We start from the raw sequence: 20,084 nt of genomic DNA on the forward strand, positions 1-20,084 counted from the left end.
TAACCCGTACCACCCTGAAGTCTGCAGACCAGAGCAGAGCAAGAGGCCTTGCCCCCTGATCCGGCAGTTCCTTCGAGATAAGTATTTGTTTATTTAGCGGTAGGAATAGTTCAATACTCTTAGCGTGTGCATGGGTAGGATTATAATTGTATTATAATAAACTCAGTTGTTTGAACTTACTAATTGGTGTATGGTTTTATTGCTTTGAACTTCACCTTAAACTTGTGGCGGTATCTTAACGATACCTGGCGACTCCAGAGCTAAGTAACGAAACAGAGCCAAATTGAGTGTTAAGCACACTCACCCAGAACGAGCAACATTGGGCATTGGGAGTTCCTATTCCATCCTTCTTCTCCCACCGCCTTTTTCTATTGTAGTTAGTGACCTGGAATCACAGATCGAATGAAATATAATTAAATTTGCAAATGATGGCAATTATGATTTCAGAAGTGCAACAAAGTGTGTACCTTGGCACGTCAATGTCAAGTTAAATTCATGTGGAGGAGTGCGATGTATTGAATATGGGAAGGTCAGAAGACACATGGATTAGATGTGCTAAATGGGAAAGTTGAAAAAGATCTATAGATGTCATTTAATTTGTTATTTCACCATGTTTGAATAGTTAACTGGTGAGAAAGTTAATAGGAAGCTCAATCACCCCACCAAATCAATGGATTTCAATTCCCAAGATTATTCTGAAGCTGCACAGTTCCCTAAACAAGGGAAGTTCTGTGTACATTTCTGGTCACAGATATGAAAATGGTCATTCAAGTCCTACTGTCAGTGTAGATGAGAGGTTTGAGTCCGAACCCTTGGGTTGGAGAGAGCACACATATGGAACAGACATTCACAAAGATAAATTAATGTAATGTTATTTTATTTAAATAAAAGGTAAACAAAATTTGTTCAGGAATTTGATTTAGAGGTAAGAATATGATTGAATGCTCTATGAAATAATATCTCCTGGCATGACATTTGATATTCATCAGTCCCTTGCTCTATTTCTTTCCTATTGATTGTTTCATATACGGATACTAGTGTCAATGCTTTCCTAGTCGTCATTGGTATTTGAGCTTAGAGGAGCTGGGCCAGATAAATTATTATTTGTGGTAATCTGATCCCCTGCCAAAAGCAGTGGACAACCAGCTGGGCTTGAAGTGTATGTATTTAAGGACTTCCGATCTCAGTTTCTTTTGGCTTCTAATCTCAGCCAGTTTCAGTTGTAGTTTCCTTAGGAACTGGGAAGGTCACTTTTTCTTTCTCGGTTTCTCTTTTCAATTCGGGCTGCCTCAAATACACAAGTTTTGAAACTATGGATTGTGTCACAACACCATTATCCCACCAATCTGAGAAAATATCCATTTATCCCAAGTATTCCTTTATGTCCCTTTTATGATGACACTGAGCTGTAACAAAAGAAACAAAGGTTTATTTACATGGTTTTTAAGGTAAACTGCTCCCAGTGGTACCCAACCGGATCTGTGATGGTCGGTCCTGAACTGGCCGACATTATATACAATGTTGACTGAAGGATTCTGCAAGGGGCATGGCGAATACAATCGATTCCACCCCATAAGTCCCGTGTGGGTGCAGGTTATGACAGTCTGCACACTATCTCTATTCCCATAATTTTGTATGAAAGGGAGAACATTGGTTCCAGACTGTGGTGATATGCATCACTGTAAATACACAAGGGGTTAATGTAAATACATGTAGACTAGCTAGACACTAGAGGGAGCACCAGAGACATGACACACCGACACTCAACAAATAGGTCAGTTAGATAGGACACGACCAATGGGCATTCACGATACACACTGAGGTGACACTACCACAGGGGGGCATTACACCAATCCATATATGAAGGACACAACACACATGATCTTCCTTTTTCCAGTGAAGACAGTCAGTCCGTAGCGACACAGGGTTGATTCAATATCACACCCACCACGTGGATTGTAGCAGACTGGTTTGTCAGTCTGAGTAGCTATAAGAGGATTAATAGCAGAGGCGAACCTAAGTAGGAGAATTGTAAATAGTTTAATAAACTTGTTGAAGTTATCTCCACGTCTGAACCTTCCTTTGTCAGAGTGCACATCAAGGAAGACGCTTATGCTACGCCACGTGCATAACAAGACACAAACAAGTTGGAAAAACAGAACTGCTGATTCACACTTCATGGTTGAAACAAAAGTAAGGTTATCGCTGTGGTAACCGACATAACAGAGCCATAAAGACTACAGAGGAAGACAATTATTCCATCAGTCCCATTCTCCGCCTGGGAGTGAGGCTTGGGGTGGGATTTCCCATCTCTCCACAACCACTCTGTTGGTCCACACCCCTGTTTACCTATCTTCCTCCACCACATTCCCAAGCTATGGTTCCTTTTTTTCTCCTTCCCAGATTTTTCATACCACTCTCTCTCCTCTATCATGATGTAACAATTTACACTTCTTCCAGACCCATCTAATACCTTTATACTTGTCCCATTACAACTCCTTTTGCCTAACATCATCATCATCCCTTTTGCTTTCTAATTATACTCTGTCCTCCCCCCTTTCACAGAACCTTTGTTCTTTCATCAAGGCAACTTGATAAGCATGATCATGTGAAGGAAGCCATTTCTGTGCCTTGTTTTCCCTTCCAGACCACATTCCTTCGATGCTTTCCTGATATCGAGATGAGAATATGTGCCACAAAACCAACTCTGAGCGTCCAGACTTGTCAGAAGGTTATTCTTTCTTTTTTTTATGTTGTTAAAACACATCTGAATCGTGCATCTACTATAGATAGTTAAACTCTTTTAAAACTATTTAGTCTATAATAAATTATAAAACTTAAAGTTAGGGTTTATGCATCAAGCTTATTAGGATAAAAAGCACATGTGCGTTTCATGTGCCACTGCATTGCAAATAATACCATATAATTTAATTTTCTATGCCAATTTATTATACGGCATAGCACATCACCAAAAATCATCTGAAAATCCATATTCTCCTGACGAGCCCAACAGTTAAAATGTCCTTGTTTCAACTATGCAGCATTGCCCAAAATTTAGTAACCTTGAACAATTTGTGTCAATTTCAAAGACACCAGTTATAATAATTTAAGTGATCTGCTTATTTCGGACGGAAGGCGACTTGGCAACATCCAGCTTAATCCTTTAGACAATAATGTTTTATTGAAAGTAGGGTTCCCCCTGCCATAAAGTCATCGAAATGTCAATCATATTTTGCCAACCTTATTCCATGGGGAAAAAAATTGCTAATGTAATCACTTTGCAGTCTTGGAAGAAAACAGGTTCTTGAACTGAATAAGTTTGACCTATAAAATCAGATCACTCAACAATTCAATTTTTGCATCACAAAAGAAACAGCTTTTAGGTACTTAAATCTGCAAGTTTTGCAAAGATACCAATCTCCTGTTTCCCAGTTACATACCAAGACACAGACAGGGTGCAATTTTCCAAGGACCCAGACCACTGGCTGCACTTTACATGAAGCAAGCACTGAAATATGAGTAACTGGGATTTCTTTTGAGTGACAGTCAATGTTACCCAGGAATAGAATCTTTGCATCAGATTGGGGTTTTAATTAAGTTTGTTTCTCACTCTTAGTCGGATTTCTTGACTGTATACAGTAAACTAAAAACACCCATTGAACAGTCCCCGCTTTTGATATAATTTGCTGAGGACCCAGATTGAATGGAAAAGGTCTGACACACATTTATAAAGGATTAAACATTTGGAAACAATTTAATTCTGTTTATCCTTGCCATTGTGTAGAGTAGGCAAACTGCATATGTACAAATGTGTCCACGATAAGCAATAGGGCCCATTTTACATATCTGATGCATTACCGACATCTATACACTTTGATGTTTTGTTTTAAATCTACCTTGTTAATCACGCGCTGTCCTTCGTAAATCTGTATTTGCTATCAGTAATGGCTCTTTCAGTTATTCCTCTCTGAACAGTTAATATTAAGTTCTGACTCTTCCATCTCATATGTGAAAGAGCTCATGTATGAACATTTGAAATGAAGTGAAAGAATTCACTTTCAAAGACTTCTGAAAGCAAACCTCTTAACTTCAAAGGACAATTTGGGGTTATTTTTAAATGTGAAATGAATATACAAATTGTACACAACTTTTCACTTTATAAGGAATAAGCACTGAATGTTTGCTGTTTAATGTATGCTTAATAGTACAGGGAGTTGGAAGTATAATTTTTGGACCATTAGATATTAAGGCAATTTAAACAGTTAAGTGTCCTTAAGTGCATACCCTTCAAGCCCAGCTGGGAACATGCATATTTTGAGATGCAGCATTCATTAGCTGAATTTATTTAATGCCCTGCCTCAATCAGCTGGAATCAGGCACTTGGGAGATCTTAGAATGTTACAGCACTGAAGGAGATCATTCATCCCATTGTGCCCTGTGCCAGCACTGTCAAAGAGCTATGAAATTATTTACACTTCCTTGCTCTTTCCCTTTCACCCAGCAAATTTCTCCATTGCTAACTAATACCTATACTGCGTGGCAGTAGAGTGCAGAAAACAGTGTACAAGAGGCTGTGTTGCTTATCCTTGTCAAACAAATTCTCAGAGATTACTTTGGAACAAAGTTATTATGCCGTCTACGGAAAGAGACTTGATCCATAAAAGGAGGATATTGAATATTCTGGTGAAATATGTAGGGGTGCTACTGAGGATGGAGAGATTTTATAGCTGTCACTGGCTCCTTTAATGGATCTTGTTTGAGCTAATCCACTTGCTCACGCAGTTGCCAACAACCTTGTTAAATCATCGAAAGTGTTCAAACCAGAATGCAATCCAGTCATATCTAGATAGGCAGCAATATGGTCAACTTGCTGTTTGTGAAGCAGGCAAGTCCTTTCGTCAAACAACTTATGAAATTGGTGGAAAACTAGCAAATCTCTGCTGATTGAGGATATTATCAGAACTTCCTTAGCTTTCCTTTAGCTAAGTCATCTTGCACCACATTAATGAAAATATCAGCAGCTGGCAAGATCTGTAAAGAGATGATATTTTTACAAAATGAATCAAAGCTGCATCAGCAATCTTACTGTTTAATCATTCTGACTGCAATAGCCGGTCTCGAGCACTTCTAGAATTCAAACATTAAACAGAACAGCCTCAATTATTACATTTCCTTTCTCTTCTCTGCTCACAAATACTGGTCATGATTTTTAGAAATATATAATACTTTTGGATTATTATCTAGAATCATGTATCTATAATGATATTACTTTAGCCTCACTGGTCTTCAGCATCTTCTTTCCCTTCAAGAAAACTATAATTTTCATTTCAGATCTAGACTGGTGTTCTGAATTATACTGCAGCTTTTAGAATATTTGGTAACATGGCCTTCTAGTCTATGGTTCCTACCATCCAAAAATGGGAAGCAAGTTGAGGAGGGAGTTAAAAACAGAAACTAGTTAACACTTTCTCTCCATAGATAATCCTAGGATTCTGAGCACCTCCCACTCAAAATTTGAATATTTTAGTTCAAATGAAACTCAAACTCTGTCAGTCGCTTGATGTTGTGAGTTGGGTCTCACATGCTGCTTAGCCACTTTGTTTAACTGTGCATTCGAGAACAACTAATGTAAAACAGGGGCACAAACTTGAACCTGATTGGGAGATTCTCTGGAACTGTCTGAGTCATGAAAACAATCTGTACTCTTCATGATTTCATTGAAATTGGCTCAGGTCATCAATACATTTGATGTTTTTTACTAAAACAAAGCTATTTCTACTTTAGGTGATTTACTTCTCCTTTAAATGGTTACATTGGGAGACTTCCGGAGGCGGCCATGGTGGTGACCGCACATATGGCGGTGGGCAAGGGGGGCACGCTGCCCGCCAAGTGATTGACGGAGCAGTTTCGTGGAGTTCTTGAACAATAAGTTCTTGCAGCAGAGACAAAAGGCCCTGCAAGATCTGGCCAAGATGGCAGAACCAGTGAGATCCGGGATCGAGCAGGTTGAGGACAGCCTGGAGTCCCAGAGCCCAGCGATTTAGAAATTGGAGGAAGCGGTGAGGGAGCTTGAGGAGCAGTTGGCCTTGTTGGTAGAGGAGGTGGGAGTAATGCAGGAGAGCCAGTAGAGGATGAGGGAGAAGGTTGAGGATCTGGAGAATCACTCCAGAAGGCGAAATGTAAGGATTGTAAATGTAAAGGCATTGAGGGTGCAGAGACAGGTTTATGTAGCAAGGATGCTAGAGAGAATGATGGGGGGGAGGCCTTTAGATCGGCCTCTGGAGGTGGACTGAGCACACAGCGGCCTGAGGAGGAAGCCGCCGGCAGGCAAGCCACCAAGGGCGATGGTGGTGAGGTTGCATCACTTTCTTGATAAGGAAAACATCCTTCTATGGGCGAGGAAAACCAAGATGCGAACCTGGGAAGGGAGTGAGCTGTGGGTGTACCAGGACCTGGGTGCGGAACTAATGGAGGGCCGTGTTCAACCAGATTAAAGCTGCCTCTTTGAAAAGGGGGTGAAGTTTGGGGTTTCATCCTGGCCTGCCTGTGGGTGACTTTCCAGAAACAGGGGGCGAGATTCTCCGCAAATGCGGAGAATCGTAAAGGCTGCCGTGGGACAGGCCGTGACCCAAAGCAGCCTTCACGGCCACTTCCGGGGCCGATTCTCCTCCCCCCCCGGGCGGGGCTAGGAGCGCGGTCGTCAAGGCTGCACGTCAAGCGTCACGGCAGCTGACGCGGCCGATGATGTCAGCCACGCATGCGCAGGTTGGACAACGCCAACCCGCGCATGCGCAGTTGACGTCTTTCTCCTCAGCCGTCCGGCAAGACGTGGTGGCTTGATCTTGCCGGGCGGCGGAGGGGAAAGAGTGCGTCTGTTTTGGACGCTGGCCCGACGATCGTTGGGCACCGATCGCGGGCCTGTCCCCTCCCGAGCACAGTCATGGTGCTCCCGTGCCAATCGGGCCTCTAGATGCCCCAAACGGGCATCTGGCGCCCGTTTCACGGCGGCAGCGAGCAGGTGTGTTTGCTGCCGTGGTGAAACGGGCGTAAAAGGCTGGCCGCTTGGCCCATCGGCCTCGGAGAATCGCCACTCGGCGTGAAAAATGGCAAGCGGCGATTCGTGGCGTGAGTCGGGCGTGGGGGGGGGGGGGGGGGGGAGAATAGCGGGAGGGTGTGAAAAATGTCGGGAGGCCCTCCCACTACTCTCCCTCCCGGCGTGGGGGGCGGAGATTCGCGCCCAGGAGCTTTATTTCAACACGCCAGAGGAGGTGACGGAATTTATGAAAGACAATGGACTAGGAGGAGTGCGAGGACATTGGACGAGTTTTGCGCGCTTTTTAAAATGACTCGGGATGGGTATTCTGGATAGGTCTTGGCGAGGGAACAGTGATGATGAGTGTGCCTTTTGTTACTCTTTGGGGGTCGACCGTCGGGGTGGCCAGGGAGGGAACTGGAGGGAGGAGAGGTGGTTGGAGTCCTTGGGTGGGGGCCACCATGGTGGGCTAGTTAACGGCAGTGAAGTGGAGGGTTGCCAGGAGGATGGCGTAAGGTATGGGTGGAGGGGGGGGGGGGGGGGGGGGAAGACTGGGGTTGCCTTTTTGTTCAAGGGTGGGGAGGGGGCAGGAGGGGGGGTAGGATTGCTGACCTGGATGTGGTCGGTGTGGCACAGTTGGGAAGGAATTGATGGCGATGGCCATCCGGTTACATGCCTGGGGGCTGGCTCAAAAAGGATATGGTTGATCCACAGAAGAGGGCGGGGCACCTCCCCGACTGGGCTGGTCACATGGAACATGAGGGGGTTAAAAGTTTGCATGTAATGGGCAGTACGGTGGTGCAGTGGTTAGGATTGCTGTCTCACGGCGCTGAGGTCCCAGGTTCGATTCCTGCTCTGGGTCACTGTCCGCGTGGAGTTTGCACATTCTCCCCGTGTTTGCAAGGGTCACACCCCCACAACCTAAAAGATATGCAGGCTAGGTGATGCGGCCACAGTAATTTGGTGGTGTTCCATTCGGGGCTGCATGTAGACAAGTGGGGTAGCGGCGTTGGTCAATAAGGGTCGCGTTCGAAGTGGGGAGCATTGTGGTTGATCTGGGCGGGAGATATGTAATGGTTAGTGGATAGCTGGTGGGAATGTTGGTGATTCTGGTAAACGTTCATGCCTTGAATTGGGATGATGTTGATTTCATGAGGCAGGTGCTGGGGAAGATTCCGGACTTGGACCTGCACTGGTCGATTATGGGGTAGAGTTAGGGATGATAAGGGTACGGTGTTGATGGTTCCAGAGGACTTAAATGGGGTGCTCTAGGCCTTTTATAGGAGGCTGTATGAGTCGGAACCCAGGCCGGGAGGAGGGGATGCGGCAACGCTTGGACAGATTGGAGTTTCTCAGTGGAGAAGGGGCTGGTTCAGGGTCTGGGGCCCCAATTGGGCTGAGGGAGTTGGTGGATTGTTTGGGGGCAATGCAAGCAGAGAAAGCCCTGAGGCCGGATAGGTTCCCGGTAGAGTTTTATAAGAAGTTGGGCCGGACCTGGGCTACTATTGGTGAGATGTAGAATGAAGCGAGGGTGAGGGGAGAACTCCCCCCGACATTGCCCATCTCCCTGATATTGAAGAAGGATAAGGACCCGGAGCAGTATGGGTCGTACCATCCAATATCATTATTGAATGTGGATGCCAAGATGTTGGCGAAGGTGTTGGTATTGCAAATTGAGGACTGTGTGCCGGGGGGCTGATAGGCAAAGATCAGACGGGTTTTGTGAATGGAAGGCAGTTGTCAACGAATATGCGGAGGCTACCCAATGTAATATGATGTCTTTGGAGGGGTAGGAGGCAGAGGCAGTGGTGGTGATGGACGTGGAGAAGGCTTTTGATCGGTGGACATATTTGATGCAGTTGCCGAGGCGGTTCGGGGTCGGGTAGGAGTTTAGGGATTGGGTGCGGTTGATATATTGGGCGCCGGCTGCGAGTATGCGAATGAACCGAGTGATTTTTTAATACTTTGGGATGCATTGTGGAAATTGCTTTATGCCTTGGCCAGAGAGTCGCTGGCAATGGCACTGAGGGCATCGAGGGGCTGGAGAGGGATTGAGCGGGGGGCGCCAAACATAGGGTCTCATTGTATGCAGACGACCTTTATTATATATATCGGACCTGTTGGGCAGCTTTGGAGGCATTATGGAGACCTTGGGGGAATTTGGCCAGTTTTCTGGAAACAAATTGAATGTGGGAAAGAGTGAGGTATTCCCGACCGATGCCAGGAGACTAGGGGAATTGCCATTCAGGGTGGTGGGAGTTGAAAAAATGAAATGAAAATGAAAATGAAAATCGCATATTGTCACGAGTAGGCTTCAATGAAGTTACTGTGAAAAGCCCCTAGTCGCCACATTCCGGCGCCTGTCCGGGGAGGCTGGTACGGGAATCGAACCGTGCTTCTGGCCTGCTTGGTCTGCTTTAAAAGCCAGCGATTTTAGCCGAGTGAGCTAAACCAGCCCCTAGTTTCAGGTATCTGGGTATCTAGGTGGTGAGGAGTTGGGCGCAGTTGCATAAACTGAACTTGGTTCAGCTGGTGGAGCATGTGAAGTCCGACTTAATTTTTAATAATCTTTATTGTCACAAGTAGACTTACATTAACAGCAATGAAGTTACTGTGAAAAGACCCTAGTTGGCACACTCCGGTGCCTGTTCGGGTATACAGAGGGAGAATTCAGAATGTCCAATTCACCTAACAGCACCTTTTTTGGGACTTGTGGGAGGAAACTGGAGCACCCGGAGGAAACCCACGCAGATAGGACAGCACGGTAGCATGGTGGTTAGCATAAATGCTTCACAGCTCCAGGGTCCCAGGTTCGGTTCCCGGCTGGGTCACTGTCTGTGCGGAGTCTGCACGTCCTCCCCGTGTGTGTGTGGGTTTCCTCCGGGTGCTCCGGTTTCCTCCCATAGTCCAAAAATGTGCGGGTTAGGTGGATTGGCCATGCTAAATTGCCCGTAGTGTCCTAAAAAGTAAGGTTAAGGGGGGGGGTTGTTGGGTTACAGGTATAGGGGGGATACGTGGGTTTGAGTAGGGTGATCATTGCTCGGCACAACATCGAGGGCCGAAGGGCCTGTTCTGTGCTGTACTGTTCTATGTTCTATATGGGAAAAACGTGCAGACCCGCAGACAGTAACCCAAGTGCGACAGGGTTCAGGGTTACGCTGTTTTGCAAGGCAGTTAAAGGAAGAGGTGACATTGCACTTGGAACATACCCTACCTCAGGGTTGAAAATACAAATGGAAGGCAGGCTAATTCACCCTTGAAAGTCCCAAAAAACATTGGGGAAATTCAATCACGGTAGTGAACAAGGAGAGAAAGCTCACCCTATACGGGGAAGTGACAGAATTGGTGAGCAGCTGTTCTTCCAGTCACAGGCTGCTTACCTCCCAGGCATGCTGTGGATCGGCTCAGTAACATCTCATTAGTGAGTCTACCAGCAGAAAATGTGGGAGAGAAACAGCTTTTGATTGGAGGAGCAGTGGAGAGTTGTTTGGTGAAACATAAGCCTGGGCACTGGTGTCTCAGTGGTGAAATAGACTCAATAAAGAGTGAGAGAGATTTATCGACTGTAACCCACCAAAAAATATTTTATTATTTGCCCTAAACCCATGAGTAAAAAAAATTTGAACTTTCATTTTCTCTGGTAAAAATGAGTACATTTTAAGTGGAATAGAATTCTCATTTTGGAAGCCCCCGCTTCCCTCAGCGTTTCACGACTGATCCCTCCAGCTTGCTGTAGCCAAACCGCTTTGCTGAGCTCCAATCTGTTTGGGTATCTTTATTTGTTGTCTTCTTTTGAGTTGGGTATTGAAAGTAATTGTTTTCAGATACAAAGTTTGCAAAGGCATTGTTCTGTCTGCTAATTTAGTGGATAAGTTAAACTACTTAAATGAGGACAAAAATGTGTTATGCAGCTCCATGTGTGACATTGCTTACCCATTTCACCATTTCAAATAGAAGCACTAACACGTGTGTTAACTACTGAATGCAGGAATGGGGAAACCTTCATCTGCCAATTGTCATCACAATGGGAAAAGCATGGAACCATTGCCAGAAAATTTGTTTCATAGGAAACATGGAAAATAATCTGAATCAATTTCTACCTTGTTTAGATGGGGATTTTGTTTTGCAGAAATCTTGTTTATATTTATTTCACTGCACAATAACAATCTTATCCTGGCAAACAATACTAAAATTCTCTTGTTCTCTCTGGGGTTTGGCCATATCCCACTGGTGCTGTTCCCTACCGTCTCTATGCTGCCAGTCCTGGCTCTCGATTGATGAACATTTTTTCATTGAAGGAATAGATTATGCACCACCTTTTCTCAGAGCTAGAATTCCTATTAAGAGATTATGACCCAGATAATGTAAAGGCAAGTTCTGAGAAGTCTGGGTGGTATCGGGGTCCAAAACCCAGAAGCAAAGTCCATGGGTAAGATTTTCCCAAGGCAATACATTTTATCATCTCTGGTTCTGAACTGTACAGTGAGAATTATCTGAAGTCTACTATTTGAAAAGTTAATGCAGAAGTGCATTAAGATTTTTTTAAGACTGCTATGCAGAGAGCAAAGGAGGCAGCTTCCGGATTTAAAGATGCTGCTCTGGAATCATTTCAGGGTGTAGTCAGATGCAGGATGGCCATACCTATGCCCTACAAAGGGAGGAAGAAAGCAGTTTCTCTCACCAAGAAGGTGTGATTGAAAGTGCGCAGCAAGGGCAGCACAGTGGCGCAATGGTTAGCACTGCTGCCTCACAGCGCCAAGGTCTCAGGTTCGATCCCCGCTCTGGATCACTGTCCATGTGGAGTTTGAACATTCTCCCCACGTTTGCGTGGGTTTCGCCCCCACAACCCAAAGATGTGCACGAAAGTCCAGAGTGATTCGAATTCCGCCCATGGTTTTTCCAACACCTCCGCCCTTTCATTTCAAAGTGTAAATGATAGAAATTTAAGCATGCACTCACTCAGCCATTCTCCTTCACACACAATCCATGCAATTTTCCTGACTCTTTTGAATCCCAGACAATTCTACAGAAATTACATTCTTGTTATTGCATCAGCAATTATATTATCCTTTCCAGCAATATCTTTAAGTTATAAGGCTGTACCAGCAAGTTCCACTGGAGCTGTCATTTCCATATAGGGTGGATTATGGTAAGTATATACCAGTGTTTCATTCCAGCCATGGTGGATACTTCAACATGATTAAGAGCCAGTTTTTCTACCGTAGAGTAGCTCTTTTGATGCTAATTTAATTTTTAGAAAAATACTCCACTGGCTTCTCTTTGCCCAATTTGTTTCCTTGCAATAAGACTGCATTCATACCCAAGTCACTGGCATCGATTACCACCTTGAAGGGTTTATCAAATTTATGGGTGGCTAATGCCGGTTTATTAATTAGCTTCTCAAAAGCTGTCTTGCACTCTCATCACCTTTGCATTCTTTCCTGGTAAATCCGTTAGTGCAGCAACTATAGTGCTGACATTTGGTACAAACCTACGGTTGAAGCCGTACATTTCTAAAAATCTCACGATTTTGTCTCTGCCTTTAATGCCTATATCCAATGGTCAAAATTACTTTGCTTTACCCTCTCAAATTCATATAGGTCTGCCCAGGCTATTTGCTTACGTTTTGAAATTTTTGCCTGCACACCTCATGGACCAACTCATACGCACAAAGAATAGTTTCTTTACTGCATCATAATCCACAGAAACTTCTTCTGAAAGTGATGCATCAACCTCATCAGCTCTACCCACCCAGCCTACTCTGGAGGAGGAACGTCCATTTTTCCTTTGGCCACTTCATTTGCTTAGCTATCTTCTCAAACAAAATAAGGAATGCCTCTCCATCCCTTTCCTCAAACTCCGAAAACGCTTGTGTAAATTTAAACAGCTCCTTACTGGGCTTTGGGTTGGAGGTTGTTTTTGTCATCAGAGTTTTCCACACCATCAGAGACCTCTTTTTCAAAAGTCAGCCTTTTAAGCAGGTATTCCCTTCCTCATTCCCTCTCTCTTTTCCTCCCTTGTTAACTTCTCTTTCTAAATTCAAGCCTGTTAATTTCCATTTCCTCTGCTCTTTTTTTCTAATTCAAGTCTTTTCATTCCTTTTTGTGTTCAAGCTGCTACATTTACAAATCCTAGCTAACTCAATTGACTCACCCCTGGAAAACATGACTCACTTTTATCCCTTCCAATTTTAAATGCTATACTGTTACCTTCATTATGTCTGCTTTCCTCACACCTGCAGTTAATTTTAACTGCAACTTCGTTGTCAATTCTGTTATCTGAGCCTTGGTTACTTTTTGCAAACCAGCCTGGGATGAATCTCCCATCTTTAGAAAAGTCTTAGTATTAATGCCATTGTTCGAAGATCATCCCGGCTTCAAATCAAGACTTGAACTCAAGCAAAATTGTTTCATGGTTAAGTATACTGGAGAATCATTGCAAATCTTTCTTCTAAAAATTGGTGCAGAACAAGTTGTGAAAGAGATTGTTAAAATTGAAATACAAATTTGCCAAATCTTCAATCCACAATCAGGAGAACTGGGGTGAAGTACAGAGACAATTGAAATAGCAATTCAAACATATTATATCTATTGCATCATTAAAATATCACTACAACCTTGTGTTTCAAGTTTTCATTTTGTTTAGTACACATTCCTCAGGGTATAAAAAGATATTGTGAAGCAATGCACTTGAAAATTGACTATTCACAATGATTCAATTAAGTTTTGCTGCAACGAAATATGAAATATAACGAGGACTTCGGCAAAAGGAAATGTTGCTGTATTCTGCAAAATGTTCTCAGAGAACTAACCATAACTAACAACAAAAAGTGAGTTCAATCAGCACCAAGTTTAAAAAAGAATCAACGCATAAGAACAGGGAAAACCTTTCCCTGGGATAACATTTCTTGCTAAAAATAACATAATTCTGTGTAATCATGAGGAACATGATACACTAACCTTTTTAATCTTCCCCTTGCATCCAATGGTTGTATGTGTTACTTCAGTTGTGTTGAATTTCTTTTTATGAGCTGGAAAAAAAACAAGTTCAACTAAATTTAATTCAGACCTGGGTGCAATAAACTGCCACAAAAGCAAATTGTAATTTTGGAAATCATATATCAGTTTGATCAAATTGTGCTTCATTTGCACAAATAGTCATAAAATGTAGCAACCCTAAACAAAACTAGAAATCTTTGGAGACACTGAATAGGTCCAGCTGCACCTGTAGAGAGAGAGCAGAGGTTAACATTTTGGCTATAGATATTTTGCAGAACTGTAAAATGATTACAAAAGCAAAATGATGTGGAGGCTGGTAATCTGAAATCGAAACAGAAATGCTGGAAACACGCAGCAAATCTGAGAGCACCTGTGAAGAGAGAGATAAAATTAATGTTTGAGGTCTGCTTCCTTTCATTCACAGGCCCAAAATATTAACTATTTCTCTCCACAGATGTTGTAAGACCTGTTTAGTACTTCTAGCATTTTCTGCTTTATTACCACAAAATTAAATCTCTTCACATCATTGATAAAAGGAGGTAACAATGCTCTGTATTCTACAAAAGTGAGCCAAGAAAAATACGAAATACATTCAAATATGTATACATCTGTAAAATTTGTTTAAAAGATAGTCAATCTAAACCATATGGAAAACAATTTTAAAATCTATTCCAAAGATTTGCACATAACATGATTCCATGTCAGTTGAGGAATCAGGATTTTCAGTTACCAAGGCTCTAATTTAGGTTTTCAAAAATAAATCAGTGGAACATCTCATGATGAAACCTGCAAACTTGAAATGTTGATCGCCAGTTCCATAATTGTACACACAAGTATTGCATAACTAGTCAGTGTTCCATGGCATTGTCAGTGTAGTCAAGACTAATTTTAAATTTTCAAGTTGCACAGGATTGGAGAATGAGAATAAGGAAAACAATGTGGAATTGCATGGAAGGGGAGAGGATCTGGAGGAAAACAGGAAGGGGAGGGGCAGATGAAGGTGGAGAAGGGAGTGTGAAGGGGGAGTTGCAGGAATTGAGTGTATATGAAGGTGGAGGTTGAAAAAGGAAAATGGAATGGAGAGGCAGAAAAGGAATGTAATTGAAGGAAATTGAGATTCACAGGGTTGGGAGATTGAGGCAAATGAAGAGAAATACTACATATAGGGCGGGATTCTCCGGTCTCATCCGTGGCGGGACCTGTTTCAAGCAAGGACGGAAAATTCCAGCCAAAACTCCATTCACTTTCAGCGGCACCAGCTGCAAACGAGGAAGCAAGATTTTAGTCATAGCATGCGCTGCAGGGGCCCGAGGAAGAGGAAGCCTTAAGGTAGACCGGGCGGGGTAGAAATAGTAGCCAGAAAAGAAGGGTGGAGAGGGAATGTGAGTACAGTACAAGACCTCGGTAATAAATCCCTCAGGTCTCCTTTAAGACAACAAGATCAACGACAACTTTCTTTATATTGTGCCTTTAATGCAAGATAGTGTTCTTAGGCACTTGACATCTGGCCACATAAAGCGATATTAGTGCAGATGGCCAAAAGCTTGGTAAAAGTGGAAAGCAAATTAAAGCAGCATCTTAAAGGGGAAAAGAGATGGCAGCACGGTGGCGCAGTACTTAGCACTGCTGCCTCACAGCACCGTGGTCCCAGGTTCGATCCCAGAACTGGGTCACTGGCCTTGTGGAGTTTGCACATTCCTCCCGTATTTGCGTGGGTTTCACCCCCCACAACCCAAAGATGTGCAAGGTAGGTGGATTGGCAACACTAAAATTGCCCCTTAATTGTAAAAAATGAATTGGGTACTTTAAATTTATTTTTAAAAAGGAGGAAGCAGATGGAGAGGCAGAGTGTGGAGGGTATTCCAGAGTTGGTGCCTCAACAACAGAAGGCACAGCCATCAACAGAAGAGTATGCGGTGTGCTCAAGAGGCCAGAATTAGAGAACCACAGATAATTTGGAGGATTATGGGGCTCAAGGAGATTACGGAGATAGAGAAGGGCGAGGCCACAGAAGGACATGTGGACAGTTTTAAAATCTGGATGTTGCTGGACTGTGTGTCAATTTAGGTCAGTGAACATTTGGTGATGAGCGAACAGGACTGGGTGAAAGTAAAAACGTGGATAGCAGCATTTTTGATAACCTCAGATTTACTGCCATCAAAGGCTGCGTTCAAACATTTTACTCTATGGGTAACAAAGAAATGAGTCAACAGATGAGCTGAGGCAGCGGCTGAGTCTAGCGATATTGCTTCATGGATTTTCAGTACCACTACCACAACTTTTACCAAAGGCATACTGATTGGGCTACCTGAGAGCTCAGTGAGGGCCTGTCAAGTCCAAGCCTGTCATAATCAATGAGATGCAACAAGACATTTATAGTGCAACCTGCAGGTGCAATACTTTTAAATCCAAGAGATAATTCACCATTTGGATTGGATTTTGTTTATTGTCACGTGTACCAAGGTACAGTGAAAATAATTTTTCTGCAAGCAGCTCAACAATCATTAAGTATATGAAAAGAAAAGGAAATAAAAGAAAATACATAATAGGGCAATAGAAGAGATTACACCGGCATCGGGTGAAGCATACAGGGTGTAGTGTTAATGAGGTCAGTCCATAAGAGGGTCGTTTAGGAGTATGGTAACAGCGGGAAAGAAGCTGATTTTGAGTCTGTTCGTGTGTGTTCTCAGACTTCTGTATCGCCTACCCGATGGGAGAAGTTGGAAGGGTGAGTAGGCTGGGTGGGAGGGGTCTTTGATTATGCTGCCTGCTTTCCCCAGGCAGCGGGAGGTGTCAACAGAGTCAATGGATGGGAGGCAGGTTCGAGTGATGGACTGGGCTGTGCTCACGACTCTGAAGTTGCCTGCGGTGTTGGGCCGAACAGTTGCCATACCAGGCTGTGATGCAGCCAGATAGGATGCATTCTATGGTTCTCTGTGATTTTTTTCTATGATATTATGATTTTTTTAGATCTATATTTGATTGGAGTTGGGTAAATTCATTTTTACACTTTTTTTTTCTAGTGCTACTTAACATGAAACAATAATTCCAAATAATTAACCTCTATTCTGTGTAGAGGTTGAAGCTTAGCTGGCTGAAACTACTCCCAGAAATAGTGGTTTACCAGTATGGATAACACAATTGTTTAAATAAGAATGTAAGACGTAGGAACTGAAGTCAGCCATTCGGCCCATTAAGTCTTCTCCACTATTCAGTGAGATCATGACTGATCTGATATGACAATCCTCAACTCCACTTTCCCACCTTTTCCCAATAATGCTTGATTTCCTGACTGATTAAAAATCTGTCTATCTCAGCCTTGAACATACTTAACAATCCAGCCTCTGCAGCAAAGAATTCCGCAGATTCACCAGCCTCTGAGAGAAGAAATTTCACTCCATCTCTGTCTTAAATGGGCAACCCCTTACTCTGAAATTATGCTCTCTGGAACACTCCCACAAGGAAAGATCCTCTTGTCAACCCCCCTGAGAATCCTATATGTTTCAATAAGGTCATCTCTCATTGTTCGAAACTCCAATGAGCACAGGCCCAACTTAACCTCTCCTTATAAGAACATATTTCCATACCCAGGGTCAACCGAGTGAACCTTTTCTGGACTGTTCCCAATGCCAGTGTATCTTCCCTTAGATAAAGGGACCAAGATTGTTCACCGTACTCCAGGTGTGGCCGAACCATTGCCGTATACTCCATTCTCTTTGAAATAAAGGCCAACATTCCATTTGACGTCTAAATTACCTGCTGAACTTGCATGCTAGCTTTTTGTGATTTATGTACAAGGACCCCCAAATGCCGGTGCTGCAGCTTTCTCCATTTAAATAATATTCAGCTCTTTTATTCTTCCTACCAAAGTACATAACTTCACATTTTCCAACATCATATTTCATCCGTCAAGATTGTGCCATTCACTTTAGCTGTCTATATCCCTCTGCAAGCTCTTTGTGTCATCCTCACTACTTCCCTTCCCATACTGTTCAGCTTATTGAATAAAGAAAATCTGATGGCAACTAACTATGAAAGGTGAAAATTTTATTTTTGGTTATATTTATATTCATTTTAATCGGCATGCAATTGAAAATATGGACCATTCACATTCAAACATCACCTTCAAAGGATACTCCAAAGAGTTGTTTTGTTGGAAAAAAACAAACAAACAGTAATTCGGAATTCAAAACAGTTACCAATCTGCTTCTGATCTGAATTGAAAAAAAACTTCCTTTTGCTTAGCATTACCTATCGGCACACTCAAAATGTCCATATTTCTGGTTCTTCTTTATTCTATAGGGTCACATTGAGTTTTTGTGTCACCAAGCACAGCGACTGGTTTAAAGTTATAATTTTATCTGCATATAATTTCAAATCATGTTTTTCACTCATAATTTAAAGACAAATAAGGCCGGGCAAATGCGGACGAATCATGTTTAAATAACTTGCCAGGATTTGTTCAGGAGGTAACAAAAGGGTCAATTAGGTACGGTAAGGTAAAGTTGTCATAGTCTCAGGTGATCATAGGATAGGCTGTTTTCCCCTTTGATGGAGAGAGATGACTGGCGGTGATTTAACCTGAGGATCACCACACCTCAGGCAAGGGACAAGGTTAGAAAGCAGGGCCTTCATAAATAACCTCAACCGGTACGGAGATTGAATTTGCACTGCTGGCCTTGCTCTGCATCACAAACCAGCTGTCGAGCCAAGTGAGCTAATAGGTACTTTGCAACAGTCTTCACAGTGGAAGACACCAGTGGCATACCAGAATGCCAAGACTGTCAGGAGGGCAGAGGTGAGTGTAGTGGCCATCACTAAGGAGGTGCTGGGGAAGCTGAAAGTCGATAAATCACCCGGACTAGGTGGACTACACCCAAGGTTCTGAAGGAGATAGCTGAGGAGATTGTGGAGGCATTGGTGGTGATCTTTCAGGAATCACTGGTGTCATGGAGGGTCCCAGAGGACCGGAAAACAGAGAATATAACATCCCTGTTTAAGAAGGGAGGGAGGCCTGACTTCAATTGTTGGTAATATTTTAGAGTCTATTATTATAGATGAGATTGTGGGGTACTTGGAAGTGCATAGTAAAATAGGACTGAGTCAGCACAGATTCTTCAAGGGGTGGTCATGCCTAACAAATCTATTGCAATTCTTTGAGGAGGTAACAAGGAGGTTAGACAAAGGAGAGGCAGTGGACGTGATCTATTTGGATTTCCACAAGGTGCCATACAGGAGGCTGCTAAATAAGATAAAAGCCTATCATGTTAGGAGCAAGGTACTGGTATGGATAGAGGATTGGCTGACTGGCAGAACAAAGAGAGTGGAAATAAAGGGGTTTTTTCCAGGATAACAGCCACTGACTAGTGGTGTTCCGCAGGGGTCAGTGTTGGGACAACTATTCATGACTTATATTAACGATCTAGAAGAAGGAACTGAGGGCATTGTTGCTGCGTTTGCAGGTGATATAAAGATATGTAGAGGGACAGTTAGTGTTGAGGAACTGGGGAGGCTGCAGAAGGACTTGAACAGGCAAAGAAGTGGCAGATGGAATATGATGTGGAAAAGCGAGACGTTTTGCACTTTTTTAGGATGAATAGAGACACAGACTATTTTCTAATGGGAAAAGCCTTCGGAAATCTGAAGCACAAAGGGACTTAGTTCAGGAATCTCTTAACGTTAACTTGCAGGTTCAGTTGGCAGTTAGGAAGGCAAATGTAATGTTAGCATTCATTTTGAGATGGCTAGAACACAAGAGCAGGGATGTACTATTGAGGCTGTGTAAGGCTCTGGTCAGATCCCATTTGGAATATCATGAGCAGTTTTGGGCCCAGTATCGAGGGACACAGAATCATAGAATTTACAGAGCAGGAGGCAGCCATTCGACCCATTGAGTCTGCACCGGCTCTTGGAAAGAGCACCCTACTTAAGGCCACGCTTCCACCCTATCCCCGTAACCCCACCTCATCTTTTTGGACACGAAGCACAATTTATCATGGCCAATCCACCTAACCTGCACATCTTTGGACTGTGGGAGGAAACCCATGCAGAGA

The 20,084-nt window shown here is 43.3% G+C and overlaps 1 protein-coding gene across 6 annotated transcripts in view; it reads right to left on the reverse strand.

The window, feature by feature from the left end:
* mcph1 (microcephalin 1) overlaps positions 1-20,084 on the reverse strand; it is a 410,735-nt gene that overhangs the window by 333,876 nt on the left and 56,775 nt on the right. For 4 of the 6 annotated variants that reach the window (XM_038800431.1, XM_038800429.1, XM_038800426.1 and 1 more), the window contains 2 exons: positions 13,993-14,063; positions 305-385 (listed from right to left, as the gene is read on the reverse strand). In XM_038800431.1, coding sequence (XP_038656359.1) covers positions 305-385; positions 13,993-14,063 — 152 coding nt within the window. The remainder of the gene's footprint in view (positions 1-304; positions 386-13,992; positions 14,064-20,084) is intronic. The other 2 variants (XM_038800430.1, XM_038800427.1) reach the window with 1 other exon arrangement.

Source organism: Scyliorhinus canicula, chromosome 6 (genome assembly GCF_902713615.1).
Source record: "Scyliorhinus canicula chromosome 6, sScyCan1.1, whole genome shotgun sequence".
Lineage (NCBI taxonomy): Eukaryota > Metazoa > Chordata > Chondrichthyes > Carcharhiniformes > Scyliorhinidae > Scyliorhinus > Scyliorhinus canicula.